Source organism: Dermacentor albipictus, chromosome 9, assembly GCF_038994185.2.
Source record: "Dermacentor albipictus isolate Rhodes 1998 colony chromosome 9, USDA_Dalb.pri_finalv2, whole genome shotgun sequence".
Lineage (NCBI taxonomy): Eukaryota > Metazoa > Arthropoda > Arachnida > Ixodida > Ixodidae > Dermacentor > Dermacentor albipictus.
The window spans coordinates 68260526-68281065 of NC_091829.1; the positions used below are offsets into that span (position 1 = coordinate 68260526).

General features: G+C 49.6%; 1 protein-coding gene across 2 annotated transcripts in view; it reads right to left on the reverse strand.

The window, feature by feature from the left end:
* The window catches only part of LOC139050116 (uncharacterized), a 31239-nt gene extending 10908 nt beyond the window's left edge, over positions 1 to 20331 (reverse strand). Inside the window, exon 1 of one of the 2 annotated variants that reach the window (XR_011508795.1) lies at positions 2885 to 2993. Coding sequence is in view for 1 of the 2 variants with exons in the window: in XM_070526331.1 (XP_070382432.1) it covers positions 20290 to 20306 (17 nt within the window). In the remaining variant the exon portion in view is untranslated. Of the gene's footprint in view, positions 1 to 2884; positions 2994 to 20289 lie in introns of those variants that run through there. The other variant, XM_070526331.1, reaches the window with a different exon arrangement.
* Positions 20332 to 20540: the final 209 nt, after the last annotated feature.

Genomic DNA, 20540 nt, shown 5'->3' on the forward strand with positions numbered 1-20540 from the left:
CCGCGAAAGAAGCACAGATGCGACTCGCCCACTATCACCATACAGCTGGAGGAACACACCATCGTTCCGTCTCGGAGCGTAAAGATATTGGGAATGGTTTTCCAGTCGGATCGCACCAATACAATATTAATTCAAAAGCTTAAGACTACAACAGCCCAAGTTACGCACATGATCCGGCGAATAACAACCAAGACAAGAGGCATGGGGGAGGCGGACACGCTTCGGCTTGTCCAAGCCTTCGTCGTGTCTCGAATAACTTACGCTATTCCGTACGCACTACTCAACGAGACGGAACTCAAGAAAATCAACACAATGATCAGAAAGGCATATAAGCAGGCGATGGGTCTGCCAATCAGTACGTCCACAGAACGCCTACTACGACTAGGTGTGCACAACACGGCCGAGGAGCTGATCGAGGCACATTTATCCAGTCAGAGAACAAGGCTGGCGATTACGGAAGCAGGGAGGTCCATTCTCTTACGCCTGGGGCTCTCTGCCCCTATGAGCCATCCGACGCCTCAGACTGTGAACTTACCCCATGCCATCCGGAGAAAAATCACCGTACGTCCTCTGCCTCGCAACATGCACCCAGTGCACCACGCAGAGCGAAGGGAGGCCCGCGCCCTGGCCATACACAAGCGATACGGAACTTTACCCTCTACAGCCTACACTGACGCGGCTTCTTACTCCAGACGCGCAGCCACAACAGCCACCGTAGTCGTCAACACAGAACATCGGAGCAGCATTTCTCTCACACGAAACAATCCCTTCAAAGCCGAGGAAGCGGCCATAGCCCTCGCTCTCTCCCAAACAGAGGTTGAAGTCATAGTGACAGACTCCCAACAGGCGTGCCGCAACTTTGCTAGCGGCAGAATTCATGCCACTACACTCCGGATCATCAATCAAAAGCCGCCAACGAGATCAGTCATGATCATCTGGGCGCCAGCTCATCAAGGCATTCCTGGCAACGAGGTCGCCAACCACGTGGCTCGAGATCTGACCCACCGAGCCAACGCCGAGGAATCTGAACCCGAGCGCATGCACCCTCTAGTCTCTTACCAAGACTCAAGATGCGTCACAACACTACAAGCTAACCCGCAGAACATATGCACCCCCACACAAGTCACTACCTAGAGAGCAGGAGCGATTCCTCCGAGCTCTACAGATCAATACATTCCCCCACCCAACCAGGAATCACCTCATAGACCCTACAAAATTCTCTCCGCAATGCCGCTTCTGCGCAGAGCCCGGGTCCCTCAGGCACATAGTAGGAGGTTGCAGAGCGGCACCATTAAATCATCCGAACCCTTACCCCACTAACGAGCTTTGGGAGAGAGCCTTGGCCAGCTCCGACCTCGAGGATCAGCAACGGCTGATTGCGAGGGCCCAGGACGCGGCCCGAGCTCAAGGCATTCTGGACTGAGGACGCCTCTCCCTAGCTGCTTCACCTAATAAAAATGTTTATTCTCTCTCTCTCTCTCGTCAGCTTGCGCCTTTAAAAGGTCAGCAAGCAGAATCTTACCGGGCAACCTGCAACTTGCGCTAAACACGCAAGCGTCATGTTAACAACTTAAATTATTCATCTCTTTATTTTGTGAGCAGGACATGCGCGCTGCTCTAAAATGCTGACGGTATTTGTATAACCGCTGTACTTTCCATTCTGCAGATGCTTCAGCGTTGCTATTGCCTGCGTTTGTAATCGTAATTTTTCTACACAATTTTGCATGTTTGTATTGTGTACAATCTTTTGTAAAAGTACAGACTTTTACCTCTTTCGTCGGGCACAGTCTGAAATGTATGTAGGTGATGTAGCCCAGTCAAGTACATCGATACCATTAGCCGCGTGTCTCCTCAGAATGCTCAAATGCCTAGATTAAAAAATATAAAGAAAAGCAGCATTGCCTACGTTGTGTGTGTGTGTGTGTTACAAAAACCCTTGAAGCGGCCAATTTACTGTCTAGCTCATGAACATTTATAAACTGCTGACGTATCACATAGTAAGGCAAGGAAGCGTACAGAAGCCTATATAGTGATATACATCGAAGCGTTACTGAAGATTATTTGGAACACGACACATGCTAGCTAAAGCATGTGGGGTTCTCCTCCGTGCTCTTGGGACAAAGGAACGACAACACACAGTAGTGCAAACAATCACAAGGGCATTTATTGCACCTTTCATAGCAATGCCTTCTAGCCGAGTTGCTATCCACAAAACATGCCGATGGGGCGCGCGACAAATCTAGAAGTCCGACTCACCGCGACCGGAAGCGAGCGAATATGTTCGCCCCATGCTGGATCCCAACGCCTGGTCATTCGCGTGTACGGTCACGCGAATCGTGGCGCGTTCAAAGGCGGCCACGCGAGGCGGTCTCGCAGAAGCATGGGTCGCCGCGCGCGCGCGGTATGTCCACGCGGTTCGCCGACCCGCCGGGAAAGAGACAGCCCATTCTGCCCTGCGCCCCCAAGTAACCCTGCCGTGAGACGGCGTTAGCAGCGCAACACTCGCGCCATCTCTCGCGCTGCGCCCCAACCACATCGACCGCCGCGGGCATCATGCAGGACACGAGGCAAAGCCGCATTACAGGAGACGCGCTATGCGGGAAAAACATCGGGACGCGCGAGAGTCGCGCATCCCCACAAGCATTCACTCGGACACCGCCACCTGGAGCAGTCACTATGCCGACTTTTAGTAATAATAGAAGAGGAAACAAAATGGATAACGAGCAGGGATGGTTGCGTAATTCAGTCCTATAGTTGGCAGGCGCATTTCGCGGGGCCTTCTCCTTTCCGCATGTGCGAATGCAGTTCGCACGCCTCGTACTAGCCTTTCGTGCTCCGCTGCATTCGGCTTCTCCCCGTTTCATCCTTCAAAGTGAGTGCTTACCTTGGACTTCCTGCGTAGTTGCTGCAGGTCCATATCGGGAGGTTTTCTCGGAGGCCACAGCAGTCGAGAAGAAGCGTCCAACCGATACGAGCACTACTCGCGGTTCCACTTATCTTCTTCACTGGGATCGAGCTCGCGTTCTCGGGCCTCGTGGCCTTTCTTTTATGCGAAGCTTATTACGAGAGCTCAACCCAGCTCCTCAGGCGCGGCGGTGTCGCCTTCAATACCACGTGACACCGTGACGTCACGACAGAGGAGAAACGGGGCTCCAACTCGCGGCGTCGCGGCGGTATATAAGCAGCTGCGCTTCCCTCTGCTAGACACTCACGAGGTGAGATGCCTCCTGGAGACAGAGCTGCTCGTTGGAATGAGAAGCGAAGGTTGTGGCGTGCTACAGAGACTGACTTTCTAGGTGGCTTTGGCTCAACTCTTGCAAGATGGGCTGGGTGGGAATCGAACCAGGGTCTCCGGAGTGTGAGACGGAGACGCTGCCACTGAGCCACGAGTACGATGCTTCAAAGCGGTACAAAAGCGCCTCTAGTGAATGCGGTGTTGCCTTAGAAACAAGCTGTTTCTAAGGCTCAGGTGTGCGTCGCTTGCTCAGGCGCACATTTCGTTGCCGCGCCGAAGGCTGCGTTGCTCGACGCTCACCGCGTCCAATGCGGGGCGCGTAGTCGCTGCGCCGTAGCCCATTGTCTTACACCCCTTGGCGGGTCGACGGGAACGCTGTCGCGTTCCACTCTTGAAGGCGAAGCAGAGTAACGCATGAGTTGTTTCTTCGTCTAGCCGAACCAAATATAGCCAAGCAACAGCAGTTCACCAGGCTAAACAGTGGTGCAACAACTAAAATAAAGGCTAGTATGCTTCGCATCCTGGGCTTAACCTTAGCTAAGCCACAGCCATTTTTCCTTTATTCTCATCTTCCTCTCTTTTTATTACTTCATAAGTAGAAACATGGGAGGGTAGCCTCGTGCTTTCTTACTCGTCTTCCTTTCTTTATATATGTAGAAACATGGGAAGGTGGGCTACGTTAAAGCCGGCTATGCCAAAATCTCAGAATCATTACCTAAGGAAAGCAACACGAATAACGGCTCGTTGTTGTTGTTGTTGTTGTTGTTGTTGTTGTTGTTGTTGTTGTTGTCTCTTGAATATGGAACGTGCCCGCAAAAACTGATTGTCGAAAGTTGGAATTAGAAGAAATGCGCTCTGATTTGTTTGTCGACTGGCACGGGGTTAAGTATTATCAACTTTAAGAAGAAAGGAACGTAAACATGGCCATGGAATCCTGGACCTAGAATGCCGGCCACCTTAGGACGACATGCAGAAGATCGCCGGCTCTTATTCTTTATTTTTATAAGGTTTACTTCTTTATCTTCATCACTGTAAACAGTAAAAGCAGCTTCAATTTTCTCGGGTTGCAGTGTTTTTGTATTCCCTTTCTTTTATCGCGAACTCAAATTTTAAGCTACGAAATGAAGAACGATCCTGTATGTTTGTCAGTCCATTCGCCACGCCCTATTTTACGTCGTCATCCTCGTTCTCTTGCGGCGGCGGGTCAATGGGGGCGCGTGATAGGCCATCGGCATCAGGGTGTTTTCGTCGGGACTTGTAGATTACAGGGCTATCGTATTCTTGCAGTCTATGACGCGCTGAAACGTTGCAGGCGCCGAGCACAGCATAATCGATGTTGAAACGTAAGGTCTGTCCTTTTTTTCACCAAGACAATAGGGGATGCGCACGGGCTTTTCGATGGCTGGATGATGTCGTCGCGCAGCATTTCGTCGACTTGTTCTCCTATGGCTTCACGTTCTGGCGTTGGAACTCGGTAAATGCTCTGGCGGAGTGGTCAAGCGCATTCTTCAGTGATTTTGCGATGCTTTGCCACTGGTGTTTGTCAAATCCTCGATGACGTCAAAAAGCAGTCTTCGTGTCGTCGAAGCAGACTTCTTAGCTGTTGCTGCTGATTCATGGGGAGACTTGGATTCATGTCGAAGTCTGGTTCGGGAACTATGGTCGTCGGGCTAGATGCGGCAGAATCCGAGAGGACAAACGCATTTCTAGTTTCCAGAATTTCCTCGATGTACACGATCGCCGTGCCCTTGTCGATGTGCTTGAACTGCTGGCTGAAGTTTGTCAGCAACACTTTCGTTTTTCCTCCGTGCAGTCAAGCGATACCTCTTGCGATGCAAATATCACGGTCTAGCAGGAGACGTTGGTCACCCTCGATGGCGCCTTTTACATCGCAGGTATTTTCGTGCCGATGACAATGACAATGCTGGAGCAGGGCGCGATGCTGACTTGACTTTCGAGCACGCTCAAGGTATGGTGACTGCGGGAGCTCTTCGGCGGTATCGCTCCATCTTGCGACAGCGTTATCGACTTCGACTTCAGGTCGATGACTGTGCCGTGTTGGTTCAGGAAGTCCATTCCGAGAATAACGTCTCGTGAACACTGTTGGAGCACAACGAAGGTTGCAGAGTAAGTCCGGTCGGTCATGAACGGTAATCCTTGCCTTGCACATTCCAGTCGGCGTATAGAGGTGTCCTCCAGCTGTCCGAATTTGAGGGCCTTCCCATGCAGTCTTAACTTCAACTGGGCCGTGATGAGTCCACTCATGACGGAGTGATCGGCTCCTGTGTCTACTAACGCAGGGACTGCGTGGCTGGCGAGAAACACGTCGAGGTCGGTAGTTCTTTGTCTTGCGTTACAGTTAGGTCTTGGCTTCGGATCACGGCTGCACCACGTTGACCTGTGGCTGGAACGTCGTGTCGTCAGGTTGCCTTTCATCTGCGTATTTTTTGCTGCCAGACTTCGTCGGGACGGCGGCGTGTAGTCATTCTTATGCGGTCGAGATAGTCTCTTCGGCGTCTTCATCGACGGCGGAGGATTTTCGTTAGTTCGACGAACAGCAACCGCACCTCCATCGGTTGCTGCTTTTAGTTTTCAGGATATGGGCACGCAGAGCGGCCCCGAGCTGGGGCAGTGTATGGTCGGCGCTGCGGCGATAGAGAGCGGCCTGGTGATGGTGAAGGGGGGAGGGGGGGGGTCGTGGAGTAGCGGCGAGGTAGTCGGCGATGTCACGCAAGCACTTTCCAAGCTGTGGACGAGGCGCACTGACGGCGAACCCTCGCAGTCCCAAGTCGCGGTATGGGCATCGCCGGTACACGTCGCCGGCTTCTCCGTAGTAATAGCAGAGTGGGCGATGGTCGGGGACTCGCCAAATATCCGTCTTCCTCGCGAAGCTGCGCTGGCCGACTGGTGGGCGTGCTGGCTACGGTGGCGGTGGACGACGCAATAGCGACGCTACAGGGCCCTGGCGTGGTTGTGGAGGAGGGCCTTGACGGCGGGTGCCACCAGCGTAAACCATCACTTCCGGCTGGGGTTGCGGGGATTGTGATTGAACCTCAGGAACTCCCAGCGATCGCTGAACCTCCTGTTTGACGATTTCGGTGAGTGAATCCACTTGAGACTGCGACCTTGGATAGAACTTCTGCAACTTTTCCCGTACGACCGCTCTGATAGTCTCACGTAGATCGTCGGTGGCCAGTGATTAAATTCAAGCGTAATATGTAGAGCTCGTGCGGTGACAGAATTCCCGGTTCGCATCTCAAGTGTCCTTTCGATGCTGGTGGCCTCGCGAAAAAACTCGTGGATGGTCTTCGGCGGGGTTTTGGCCATTCCGGCGAAAAGCTCCTCCTTCACACCACGCATGAGTAAGCGGAAGTTTTTCTCTTCAGACATTTCCGGGTCGGCGTGGCGCAATAGAGGGCTCAATTCCTCCGTGAAGATCGTAGCGGTCTCATAAGGCAGCTGCATCCGGGTTTCTATGAGCGCTTCAAATCGTTCTCGGCGTACGACGCTTGTGAATGTCTGCAGGAAGCCGCTTCGGAACATGTCCCAATCATTAAGGTGGCTTATCGGTTCTCGAATCACGTCCTGGCGGCGTCTTCCAATGCGAAAAATACATGTCGCTGTTTGTTGTCACAGTTCCAGCTGTTAAATGCAGCGTCCCTCTCATACGTCTCAACCAGCTTTCCGGGTCCTGGAAAGTTGAACCGCGGAACGTTGAAGTCTCCCTGGGCTGCTGCAGTACGATGGGGAACGCTGGGGCTGCCATTGGGGTTCACTTGGTGACAATCTTCCAGCTCGTCTCAGTTAAAAGTCCGTGCTCCGTGGGCAGTCCTTGCCGCGTGCGTCTACCGCGCTAGTTTTTGTTGGCGTTGGTGATGTCTTCCGCGTTCGGGCTTGGATCACGGCTTTGTGGGGTCGCCCGGTAGTGTCACGTAGTAGTGACAGTGAGGAAAGCAGCAATACTAGAAATGACAAAAATAGCGTTTTACTGGCCGAACCTGTGCCCTCAAGACACACGCTACACACAAAGAACGGCGACAGTGGCGAACACAGTCGGCGATCGTCGAAAATTTGATCAGTGACTCAAGCCCGTCAGCTTTTCATCAGTCGTCGAACGTTGCAGAGTAATTGCGGGGACCCGCGTGTTATTTACAAAGTTCTACATTATTCGCGTCACACATACATACAATAAGATTATGCAAGATTCGGTCACAGACAGTGAATGGAACCATCGATAGCATTCCAGAAATTTCCTATTGACGCAGGTGCATCCTGCGCTGTGCGATAACCTTCGTTATGCGGTGAGCCAAAGGGAGGGGCGGGGGAGGGGGGAGGGGTTTACTACTGTGACATTTTTTTTTCCAGCGTTAGAATTCACATCATCAGAGATTATCTTTTACTTCAGTATATTTATGCCACGTTGTAGTGCATGTGTACAAAGTCCAACTGGTATATAAAGACTACTATCTCAGAAACATTATATTGCATTCGAGATATTCATAGGCAACGCAATTTGTGACAAATGAAGTTTTATGTGCGCATACCACTTGTGGATGCTCAATATTCCCCAGGAGAATACATTTCACTGCTTACTTTCTTGCAGGTGTCTCTAAAACCCTTCTTAGTGTTCCTTTTTATCCATCGTCCTTCCTTGCTCTTGGCAAAGTCGTAGAATTCTGCCCTGTCAACACGCTTTTTAACCATCCTGTTGAGGGCGATATTACAAAACGCACCTGGAACAATTCCAAGGGCCTCCAGAACCACTTTCGTGCAAAACTACCATAATTGGAGAAGGCTACAGCATTGTTGCCTACTAGATGAATTGGTCAACAGCCTAAACAAAAGCAAGAGTTTAACCTAATAGTTCTTTTCTACGAAGGACTATTACGTTAAACATGTCTTTGCTTCGAGCTGTTGACAAATGCGACTTCGCCTTGCCATCTGCTAGCCGCCTGGTTGGCTCGAATGGTAAAGCGGCTGACCCGGAAAGGCAGTGGGCTCAGCTTCGAATCCCGGACTTGGACGAATTTTTCTTCAACTGCGAGGCTTTTCTTTCGAAAGCCCGTCTCGATTTCCTTTGTGGCAACTGCTACGATCGGGTGGATGTCGCCTTTTTTCAAAAATTGCATGATCTTTTAGTACAAATCTTTCCTAGCCACACAGACACACATGAGCAAAAAACCACGCCATAACGAACAAAAGCGCGAACGAAAGCAATAAATAAACCAACGTCCGGACTCCGCCCGCCATTTTGGAACGCCAGGGCACATGGCACACTTCGGCACGTCATTAGAACCGGTTTGAGCTGGCGCTCGACGTCCTGCTTCCGCAGAATTGTTCTTCATAGTACAGTCGATTTTTCTGTGCCAAAATTGCAAATTCGATTTTTGGGGGGTTTACCTTACCATGCTTCTGTCGAAGTCTGATGAGAGTGCAAACAAAGGTGTGTATCACGACTCTGCAGGATGAAAACAGGAATCATCGATCTTACGCCATTTACTGGGCGTCACGAGTGGATGTCATGGTTGCAGTGTTTTTCAATTAGGTATGTTTTGCAATTTCTTGGTATTTTTATTACAACCAACGTATCTTCCAGTTTACGCTTAACATCCGTACATAAAATATGCATGTGTGTTCATCACACCACATCGTGGCTGTGTTTACACACCATGGTGTGCAGAACAAGGTCCAGATGATTTTGGGTGAGGTGTACGCCAACGACAACAGCACTATTTTGAAGCCTGCAACAGGGGATAGGACATAAATTATTGGCCAGTGCTGCGGTGCTCATTTCAGGTGCACACAGTGAATCAAAGTTCTCGAAAAAAGCTCAAATAAAACGCACTTTTCTAATCGGTGCCGTATACGCTGTGCAGTATCTCTCCTGGACGCCGTCTTTCGGCAACGATAGAGTCAAGGTGGCGTATTGCTGGGTTTCACTGACTCTCACTATCAGTTTTCAATAAGAACGAACACGAGGCTGCAGTGATTCGGCGCACGTGGTAGGAGTGATATCTCTGACGTCCATTAGCGGCCTAAAGCTACAGTGGCTTGCACAAGTCTGCACCGGCGTTCCGGCGAGCCCCAGCCCAGCGGAGGGGCATACCGAGCAGGAATGTCTCCGTCACTGATGCTTATAACTGTTTTCGCCAGCCTTGGAGCTACCACCGAAGCGACGCTCAATGTGACCAAGCAATTTTGCCTGTCATCACTGTCAACCCGATATGCAGATGTCATGCTTGTTTCTCTCGAAAAGCACGGGAGCGAAGCGAAAGCCCTGTTTGCCCGGCAGCTCGGTGGAACAGTGACTACGTGGCGCCTCCCAGACGACCGGCTCCTTAAGCAGGTTTCCAGAAACTTCATACAAGGCAAGAGATCCGTGCTGGTTTGCGCAGATCCCACCACGCCTCTCGAAGATCTACCAAAACTTGTGAATGCCACGGGACTCGACCATCACTGCGTGTCCTGGCTTTTCGTTCGACCTCGTTCCGAGATCCTCTCGCACCCGCTCAGCCCTTGGCCGCCTGTCTTAGCCTGCCAAGCGGTCGGTCTAATTGCCCCGAACGACACCGTCATACATCAAGCATTGTTGCCTAATACATCGTCTGCTGTTTTAAATCCTCAGTGGAGAGGTGTGCTCCAGGATACAGAAGCTCATCGAGCAGGAGTAAAACGGCTCGCCGGGAAGAAACTGGCAGTGGCGTGCGCCAAGCACTTTTTACGGGCACAACCAAGATTCGTGCTACCACCCGTCAGCATGGACTATTTTTCGGCTGCTCAACGAGAGAAACATTTCAATAGACTTTCACAAGGTGTCGTCGCCCGAAGGAATGGTGCACGGAACGTTCACTCACAGGTTTGACATGGCGTACGTCCTTGCGCTCATGAGAGAGATCGAAGTATTTGGCTTTGATTTCCCCTTCGTCGTTTTAGACCACGAAACATTCTTCTCGCGAAAAAGCGCGCATCGCACTGTCACGCTCTGGGAAGTTGGCCGGGAATCCTGGAGACTCGTGGCCGTCACGGTGACACTTCTTGGCCTGGTCGCTGCGACCCAGATACTCGTAACGGAAGGAGTACGCCCCAGTGCTCGCTGTGCCGTCGGCACGGTGGCGCTTCTACTGGCTGCCGTGCTTGGGACTTCGGCTGTCGAACCTGCTGCCAGCACTCGGCGTGGCAGATTCCTTCGCAGGGCGTTGTTCGGGCTGTGGTTCGCAGCTATACTGCCTCTTTCGGCCTACTTCCGCAGCGAGCTGACCTCGATCGTGACCCTCAGACGCCCCGCTGACCGCATCGACACGCTGGAAAAGCTGGAAGACGCCCTCGACAGAGGTGCGGTGGCGCCATGCGCATGCGTGAACACGGCCGCTCACGTGCAACTCACTGAGTACCTGGGCGGCGAGTCGCAGGGACCACTGATACGCAAGCTTCGAGCAGCTTTCGTGCTTCACGATCGCGAGGAACTAAGCACGAGAAGCGATCAAGACTGCCTCGCATGTGCTCACAGAGAGGACCGAGTATGTTACACCACGTTTGAACAACCCTGCGACGTACTCGAGCGATTTCCAGGCGTTCGGGAGTTCAGACAGCACTTCAAGATGCTTCTGAGCGGGTTGCGAGTTCGCAAGTCTCTGCCGGCATACAGACCTCTGAGGAGATTCTTTCTTTCCACTCAAGAAGGCCGGCTGCTTTCGGTAAATGGTGTTGAATGTAGTTACGCTGCTGCAGCTGACTCCTTTCAGTTCGACTTGAACGGTTTATTTATGCAGCACGCCATGTTACAGGCGGCAAGCGTTATCGTTTTGGTGGTTGAAATATTGGTGATGGGATGGTCCCGCTTTACCGAAAGTCTCACGGGTACGTATAGATGGTGTTTAGTACTCGGCTTATTCTTCTAAGAAAAAAATGCATTCACGTTAGGGAAATAAGCTGGATAAGTTGGGCACGGGCATCTGTTCTTCGCTATAAGTAGAAGTCGGTTACTGGTGGGTAATAACTGCGCTTTCACTGTCCTCGGCCATTTTCCACCATGAGTCGGACATTGACTTGCTAGAATCTGAAGGCTGTGTTAGTGCTAGCTTTCTCAGTCCTTTATAGAGCAGTATGACTTATAGTGCACTCTTGTGAATGTCAGCACACAACCGCTTCCTACGATTGCCCTATTTTCATGCTAGCAGAGTCAGCCTCTTTTTTCTAACGCCAGTGTGTATCTTTTAGTCACCGTGTCTCTATAGGTAGCTCAACTGATTTCTTGTCACTCAGCTGGTTTCTTGTCACTCATTTCTGCGAGTCATAAGTATACGACTTATTTCCTGGTGCTAACGCAAGAAATGGTGCCAAGGAAACGCTTTCACTCTATACAAAATATGCCAAGAGTTTTATCTTCTGCAGCAACATTAGAAGAGAATGAGACATCCAGAAAGATTAACGAGAAAAGTTAGCGCTTTCCTACACAGTTCGAGTAGACAAATGGAGACACGTGAATCGTGTACACAAATTAAAAGTGTTTTTCCTCTCACCAGTAAGTCAACGCAGCAAGTGGTCCTTGCGCGGTGCCATTGTGTGTACGCTGAACATTTTATTCCTACACTAGCATCCTCATATCTTAGGCAATGCGAAAGTTGCGGTAACGTTTACACATATTTTCCAGAGACACCTGTCCGTTAGGAAATGTTTACCTGCTTCTTGTTTTACCGAAACGAAGCGTTGCAAGCAAAACTTTTCTTATAATTTGGACATCTGTCTGCGGGATATTTATTTTAGTGCTCGTAGTTACGAGAAATTTTGCATCACAAGTTACCCTATGGCCGCTAAGGCCAGAGTGACTGGAACAGCTGGCTCCACGAGCACACAGTGGGTCACATGTCTTATGGGGGAGTAGGCACTAGTGAAGGCTTTGACGTGGAACGTGTTTCCTTAAGTAAGCATACGGAAAGCGCGATTCTTCCTAACTTTTGAATACTTTATACATCTCTACCGCTGCGTAAAATTCGTAGACACTCCCTTTTTCTTCCAAATGTGAGCCTTTCACTAGAATCGTGGGTAACATTGACTTGGCCGCTTTCAGCCTTTTGAGATATTGTCATGAATGGTACTGCTCCGTGAGCCTGTTCCTTGCGGCCAGACGACTGAGAACTTATATTCACAATGTTTTTTTCCAAAAACAAGCCGTTTAAAGTTGAAACGTCAATGTAGAAGTGAACGTGCGCTGTCGAAAGCTTGCTTCGTCAAGGAAACGATACACGATTGCATGATAGTGCAGATTTAGCGCGTCATTGCGATCAAGACATTGTGTTGCCACCGACGAAAGAAGGTAACGAAGTGGAACCGCTTGGCAGCTTCTCACGCGGCCGTACCAGCCAAGGGCGGAAAGACTGATGTCACAGTCGCTTTCTTTTTGTCGGTTTCGCTTTCAAAAAGAGATAATGCTACAGATGCCGTGTCATTCTTTGTTGTCTCGAGGATTTAAATAGTGGTTTTAATGGTCTCCGCATCGCTTTTGTTTCCAAGAGTAGGTGTAAGCAATAAAATGTTCGTTAACACGCGCAAACACATAAACACCCTCGCACGCACGCACACACGCACTCTCTTTCCCTTGCACGATCACACACTCTCTTCCTCACACGCGCTCACATACATTCTCTGCATCGCACGCACAGATATCCATGCGTACACAAACATGCACGCTTTCGTCCCCAGGCATCCAAGCTGCAATTCAAACACGCACGGTCGCACGCGTGCGCATTCACACGCCGCCATGCAAGCGCCGTAAGCACGCATGCGCACACACACATGCACTAACGCGCGCGCGCACGTTCATGCACGCCTAGATGCAGGCATGCACACACGCAACGAACGCTCACCTACGCATATGCAAGTACGGAGGCACTCACACGCGCTTAATCTCTGTCTCTCGCTCGCACCCACACACACACACCCACACACACGCTTTCTCTCCTTCGCGCACCCACTCTCTCTGCCTCCCTCCCGCACAAATACACTCTCCCTCACACGCACGTACTCTCTCTCTCTCTATTCGTCGTACGCATTCGCACACGCACACACATAATGCGCATGTGCAGATATCCATGCGCACACAAACACGCACATATTTGTTCTCAATCATGCATTCTGAAACTCGAAAACATACGTTCCCACGAACCCACGCATGCACTCGCTCGCATGCAAATGCAAATACCGAGGCACACGCCCGCACACACATACACAGACAGCACATGCGCACGCAACCATAGCCAGGCACGCTCAACACATGCACACGCATACCTCCTCTATACCATCTCAGCTGCCTCTCAAAAACCTGCCACGTGCTAATAGAATTCATAACACTCGCTCTACCATAACAGTCTCAATGCTAACTGAAAAAAAAATCGCTTCATGGTTTTAATTCGGCGCTTCTTCAAATAAATGTGCCCTCTGCAGGGAGGGTGCAAAGCGATTTGCTCTTGTCGTGGGGCTTCACTGCCCCTGTCTGACCTGCTTTATCTGCTTTAACGCACCGCCAATGTTCCGACCAAGTGCCAAAATGTGCATGTTGTTCGAAGAGACTGCCGTCTTGCTGTAAATACTTTTTCACCCTTGGCTGATATTCTGAAATATAACTTTGAAAAAAAATTTTCCCATTGAATAACACTTTTGCATTCCTGTGAAGTTTCGAAGGAGAATTTCCAGAATTCGTGGTGATTTGAAAAATGAAGTTTCATGTGCGAATACTGCTTGTGGATCCTCAAACTGCTCCAGGAGAATACATTTCACGGCTGACTTTCTTGCAGGCGTCTCCAAAAGCCTTCTTAGTGTTCCTTTTTATCCGTCGTCCCTCCTTGCTCTTGGCAGAGTCATACAATTCTGCCTGTCAACACGCTCTTTGTCCATCCTGTCGAGGGCAATATTACAAAACACACCTGGAACAATTCCAAGGGCCTCCAGAACAGTTTTAGTGCAAAATTACCATTATTGTACTAGGCTACAGCATTGTTAGTTGCATTCTTCAATGTCTAAGCACTGATAAATGTTGGTTTAGGGCAGTGGCGCCAGATGAGTAGGTTGAGCGACTCATTAGTGTTCTGTGCTCATCAATGAAGGCATTTGCTCAGAATACCGATTACCGTTGAAAGTTCTCTTTCTGCTCGATTTGCTGGACCATCGCACCATCTTCTGGGCAAGTTATACGTTTGAAACACGAAACAGACTTGACCACGACAGTAACGTGGGAAAAATAACAAAAAGAAAACATGCCACAAGACCACCACTACCCGCACATCTGGTCTAAAAGGAACACTTTCAACAATATTTGATCTCGACGTTATAGTTCTCTACACCCGCAAGGTGTAGAGACGTCATTAAGATAGAGACATCCACATAATCGTGTCGATTGTTACAAAGGAAACCCACACGGGTTCCTCGAAAGAAAAATTTCGCAGTTGAAGAAAAATTCGTCCCGGAATCGAACCCAGGACCGCCGACTTTCCGCGGCGGCCGCACTACCATCTGAGCTAACCAGGCTGCTAGCAGTTGGCGACGCGAAGTTGAATTGTTCAACAACCCGAAGCAAAGCCAAGAGTTTCCTCTAATAGTCATTTTCTACAAAGGACTACGTGAAACTCATGCCTTTGCTTCGAGTTGTTGACAAGTTCGACTTCGCTCTGCCATCAGCTAGCCGCCTGGTTGGCTCATATGGTGGAGCGGCTGCCCCACAACGGCAGCGGTCCCACCTTCGAATCCTGGAGTTGGACAAATTTTTCTTCATCTGCGAGGCTTTTTTTTTTCGAGAAACTTTTTTTTTCGAGATTTTCTTTGTGGCAACTGCTACGATTGGGTGGATGTCTCTCTTTTTTCAATTCATATATAATCTTTTAGTACAAATCATTTCCTTGCCGCGCACGCGCACAAGCAAAAAAACTACGCCATAACGAACAAACCCACGAAGGACAACAATAAACAAACCGGCCTCCGAACTCCGCCCGCCATCTTTAAACACCAGGGCACATGGCGCACTTCCGTACGTCATTTGAACCGCTTTGAGCGGGCGCTCGAGGTCCTGCTTCCGCAAATTTGTTCCTCATAGTGGAGTCAATTTCCCTGTGCTGAAAATGCAAATTGGATTTTTTGAGGGGTTTGCCCTACCATACGTCTGTCGAAGTCTTATGAGAGCGCAAGCAAATGTGTGTATCACCACTCTGCTGAATGAAAATAGGAATCATCGATCTCTCGCCGTTTCCTGGGCGTTACGAGTCGTTGTCATGGTTGCAGTGTTTTTCAATTAGGTATTTTTAGCAATTTCTCGGTATTTTGATTACAACCAAGGTATCTTCCGGTTTAAGCATAATATCCGTACAAAAAGTATACGTGTGTGTTCATCACAGCACCTCATGGCTGTTTTTACAGACCATGGCGTGCAGAACAACATCCAGATGATATTGGTTCAGGTGCACGCTAACGACAACAGCACTATGTTGAAGCCTGCAACAGAGGATAGGACAGAAAGTATTGACCAGTGCTGCGGTGCTCATATCAAGTGCACACAGTGAATCAAAGTGCTCGAAAGGAGCTCAAATGTAACGCAGTTCTCTAATCGGTGTCGTATAGACTGTGCAGTGTCTCTCCTGGATGCCGTCTTTCGGCAACGATAAAGTCAAGACGGTGTGTTGCTGGGTTTCACCGACTCTCACTATCAGGTTTCAATGAGAACGAACAAGAGACGACAGCGATTCGGCGCACGCGATAGGAGTGATATGCTTGACGTCTATTAGCGGCTTAAAGCTATAGTGTCTAGCACAAATCTGCACCGACGTAGTGCCGAGCCCGAGCCCGGCGGCAGGGGCATCACAAGCAGGAATGTGTCCGTCACTGATGCTTATAACTGTTTTCGCCAGCATTGCAGCTACCGCCGATGCGGCACTAAATAAGACCGAGCAATTTAGCCTGTTAACACTATCAGCCCAAAATGCAGATGTCATGATTGTATCTCTCGAAAAGCGCGGGAACGAAGCAAACGCCCAGTTTTCCCGACTACTCGGTGGAACAGTGACCACGTGGCGTGTCCCAGACGATGAGCTCCTTAAGCAGGTTTCCAGAAACTTCAGACGAGGCAAGAGATCCGTGCTGGTTTGCGCAGATCCCACCACGCCTTTCGGAGATATACCAAAGCTTGTGAACGCCACTGGGCTAGACCATCACTGCGTGTCCTGGCTTTTCGTTCGACCTCGTTCCGAGATCCTCTCGCACCCGCTCAGCCCTTGGCCGCCTGTCTTAGCCTGCCAAGCGGTTGGTCTAATTGCCCCAAACGACACCGTCATACATCAAGCATTGTGGCCTAACACATCGTCTGGTGTTCCAAATCCTCAGTGGAGAGGGGTGCTCCAGGATACGGAAGCTCATCGAGCAGGAGTAAAACGGCTCGCTGGGCAGAAACTGGCAATAGCGTGCGCCAAGGGCAATTTTTACGGGCACAATCAAGATTCCTGCCACCATACGTCAGCATGGGCTATTTTTCGGCTGCTCAACGAAAGAAACGTTTCAATAGACTTTCACAAGGTGTCGTCACACGCAGCAACGACGCGCGGAGCACTCACTCACATCTTTGACATGCCGTACGGGTTTATTTACATGCAAGGTCACCACGTCTTTGGATTTGATTTCCCTTTGATTCAGTTACACCATGAGACATTCTTCTCACGAAAGAGCGCCCATCGTACCGTCACGCTCTCGGAAGTTAGCCGGGAATCTTATAGACTCGTGGTTGCCACGGTGACACTCCTCGGCCTGGTCGCTGCGACCCAGACACTTGTTACGGAAGGAGTACGCCCCAGTGCTCGCAGTGCCGTCGGCACAGTGATGCTTCTACTGGCTGCCGTGCTTGGGACTTCGGCTGCCGAACCTGCTGCCAGCACTCGACGTGGCAGAATCGTTCGCAGGGCTTTGCTCGGGCTGTGGTTCGTGGCTATACTGCCTCTTTCGGCCTACTTCCGCAGCGAGCTGACCTCTATTGTGACCCTCAGACGCCCCGCTGACCGCATCGACACGCTGGAGAAGCTGGAAGAAGCCCTCGACAGAGGTGAGGTGGCGCCCTGCGCGTACAAGCATACGGCCGCTCACCAGCAGCTCAATAGTCACGTGGGCGGCGAGGCGCAGGGATCACTGATACGCAAGCTTCGAGCCGCGTATTTGCATCACGATCGCGACGGACTCAGAACGAGAAGCTACCTAGACTGCCTCGCCTGTGCTAACAGAGACGACCGAGTATGTTACACCACGCTTGAGCAACCCTTTGCAAGACGCAAGAAATTTCCGGCCGTTCGAGAGTTCAAAGAGCACTTCAAAATGCTTTTGACCGGGTTACGAGTTCGCAAGTCTCTGCCAGCATACGGTCCTCTGAGGCGATTCTTTCTTGCCACTGATGAAGGCCGGCTGTTTTTGAGAAATGAGGTTGAATATAGTTACACAGCTACGATTGAGACCTTTCAGTTCGACATGAGCAGTTTCTTTATGCAGTATGCCATGTTACAGGCGGCAAGCGGTATCGTTTTGGTGGTTGAAATAATGGTGGTGGGATGGTCGCGCTTTACCGAACGCCTCATGAGTGCATATAGATAGAGTTTATTACTCAGACCATTCTTCTAAGAAAAAAACTGAATTCACGTTAGAGAAATGAGCTGGATGAGTCGGGCACGAGCCTCTGTTCTTTGCTATAAGCAGAAGTGGTTTGCTGGCAGGTAATAACTGTGATTTCGCTTGTCCTCCGCAATTTACCGCCATCAAACTGACTTTGACTTTCCAGAATCTGAATGCTGTCTTAGTGCTAGCTCTCTCAGTTCTTTATAGGGAGGTATGATTTATAATACACCATGGTGAATGGCAACACACAACCGCTTCTTACGATCGCCGAGCTCTGTTTTCATGCCAGCAGGGCCAGCCTCTTTTTCCTCAGGCTAGTGCGTATCTTTTAGTTCCGTGTCTGTATAGGTACCTCAACTAATTCATTTCTGAAGCTGGTTACTTTTCACTGATTTCTGCGAGTCATGACGGTACTACTTATTTATTGGCGCTGCCGCAAGAAATAGTGCTGAAGAAATGCTTGCACTCTTTACACGAGACGTCAAGAATTTTATCTCCTGCAGCAAGTTTAGGAGTGAGGGGACACTCAGTAAGATTGACAAGAAAAGTTCGCGCTTTCCTACACCGTACGAGCATACAAATGGAGAAACGTGAATCGCGCGCACAAATTAAAGGTATTTCCTGTCGCCAGCAGCTGAACGCAGCAAGTGGTCCGTGTGCACGTTGAACATTTTAATCCTACAGTAGCACCTTCATATTTAAGGGAATTCCAAAGTTGCGATAATATTTACGCAATTTTCCAAGGATATCAGTTAGAAAATACTGTTTAGCTACTTCTTGTTTTACTGAAACGAAGCGTTACGAGGAAAACTCTTCTTATAATTTCAACATCTGTCTGCGGGATATTTATTTTAGTGCTCGTAGTTACGAGCAATTTTGCACCACAAGTTACCCTATGGCCGTTAACGGCAGAGTGACTGGAACTGCTGGCTCCACGAGCACACAGTGGGTCACATGCCTTATGGGGGAGTAGACACTAGTGAAGGCTATGACGTGGAACGTGTTTTCTTCAGTAAGCATGAAGAAAGCGCAATCCTACCTAACTTTTGAATACCTTACACATCTCTACCACTGCGTAAAATTCGTAGACACTCCCTTTTTCCTCAAAATATGAACCTTTCACAAGGATCAATAAGTTATAAGCCATAGTGGCTGGCGCCTCTTGCTGTTGTGACTCCGCGTTGTGTGCACGATTGTGTTCTTTTTTGAAGTCGAAGTGTAACACACTTCCGTTCACTGTTTTTGAAAATAAAAGGTTTCGTCGGTTGCTCGTCCTTTCAGCTGACTGACTATGTTTCGTTGTGTTGCTTGATGCTTGTGATTCGGCAGCCTTTTAAAGGAGAACTTAGACGGGCGGTTGAAGCTTATGTGTGTGCTACGAGAGCAGCTGGTTGCCCAAAGAGATTACGGGAAGAAGCCAGGGAACAACGGAAGAAAGAGAAAGCAGCGCACGGGAAACCGACAGAAGATGTAGGCAAAACAAATCAAGCATTTTTATAATGTTTCACCCTTAAAGCATGCGTTAGGCCCAAGCTCTTTGTGAGAAACCTTGGTGTGCTCCCCACGATGACATGCAGTTTACGTGTGAAAACGCAATCGTCAGAGAACCTTAACCAGAGGGCCACCTAGTGCTTTGAGTCAAAAGTTTGCAAACCAAAACCATCCGTGTGCGCAGATGCTATCATTAGAACGCCAGCGCCTCTCATATGGCCTACAGACGCCAGAATCAAAGGATCGCCGAAATTTGTTCGGTGGATCCGCTTATAGCTTGCGATTCAGGAGGGCAGAGAGTAAAACAAAAGCTGAATTCATTATTTACTTGCGATTAACGAAGGCGAGAATACAGCCGTCGGATCGATTCGCACTATATGTGAAGCAATCGTTGACGAAATGCTCGACAATGCTATTTCTCAGCGTGTGCACATAGACTTTATTCGGGTTAACGTTTTTTTAGAAGTGTACAATGTGTCACCGTACTTAAGCCACAAAACCCCAGCAGCGTGCTAAGCATGCGGGGTGAGGAATACGCTATTTTATTACGTGCGTAAGGCGTTTACGTTTATTTATTACGAAGGTATTTCAAATAACTCTAATGGCTTTAGAAGAGACACAAACGGACTAGCAACAGCAGCACGGAACAGACGCTTCAAGACAACACTTTCAAGAATACACGTTCTATAAATAAAAGGTTGCGGTGCAGTTTGGTGAACAATATGTAAACTGCACATGATCTGCGCGTTCTCGTCTGTCGTTTAATAAAGAAAAAATATCGATGCTGAAGACGTGACCCTAAGGTTCATTCCCAAAGCTTTCTCCTGGAGACTTTCGCTGTTTAGTTTCATTACTTGATCGTCGAAAATGGCGGGGACAACATTGCTACGGGGAGAAGCGAGGTTTAACTTATATTTGCAGGGTATACTCACAACGCGTCCACTGGCATACAGGGCGCACAACATGGAAACCAGTCCGCACTACATCAGCCAGCGTCGTCGTCTTCTGTTCAGTTCTGAGCTTCGTCTCTGGCAATGCTTGGTAAAAATATTTCGACCTCTCGCGAGCAGGTTAACTGACCATACAAAACCAACTGCATCCATAGTTGAGCTGCACCTGTTGGTTCTGGTGGGAGCACCAGCCTTAGCAGCGCAGCTTCAAGCGATCTATCACATTACCTCTT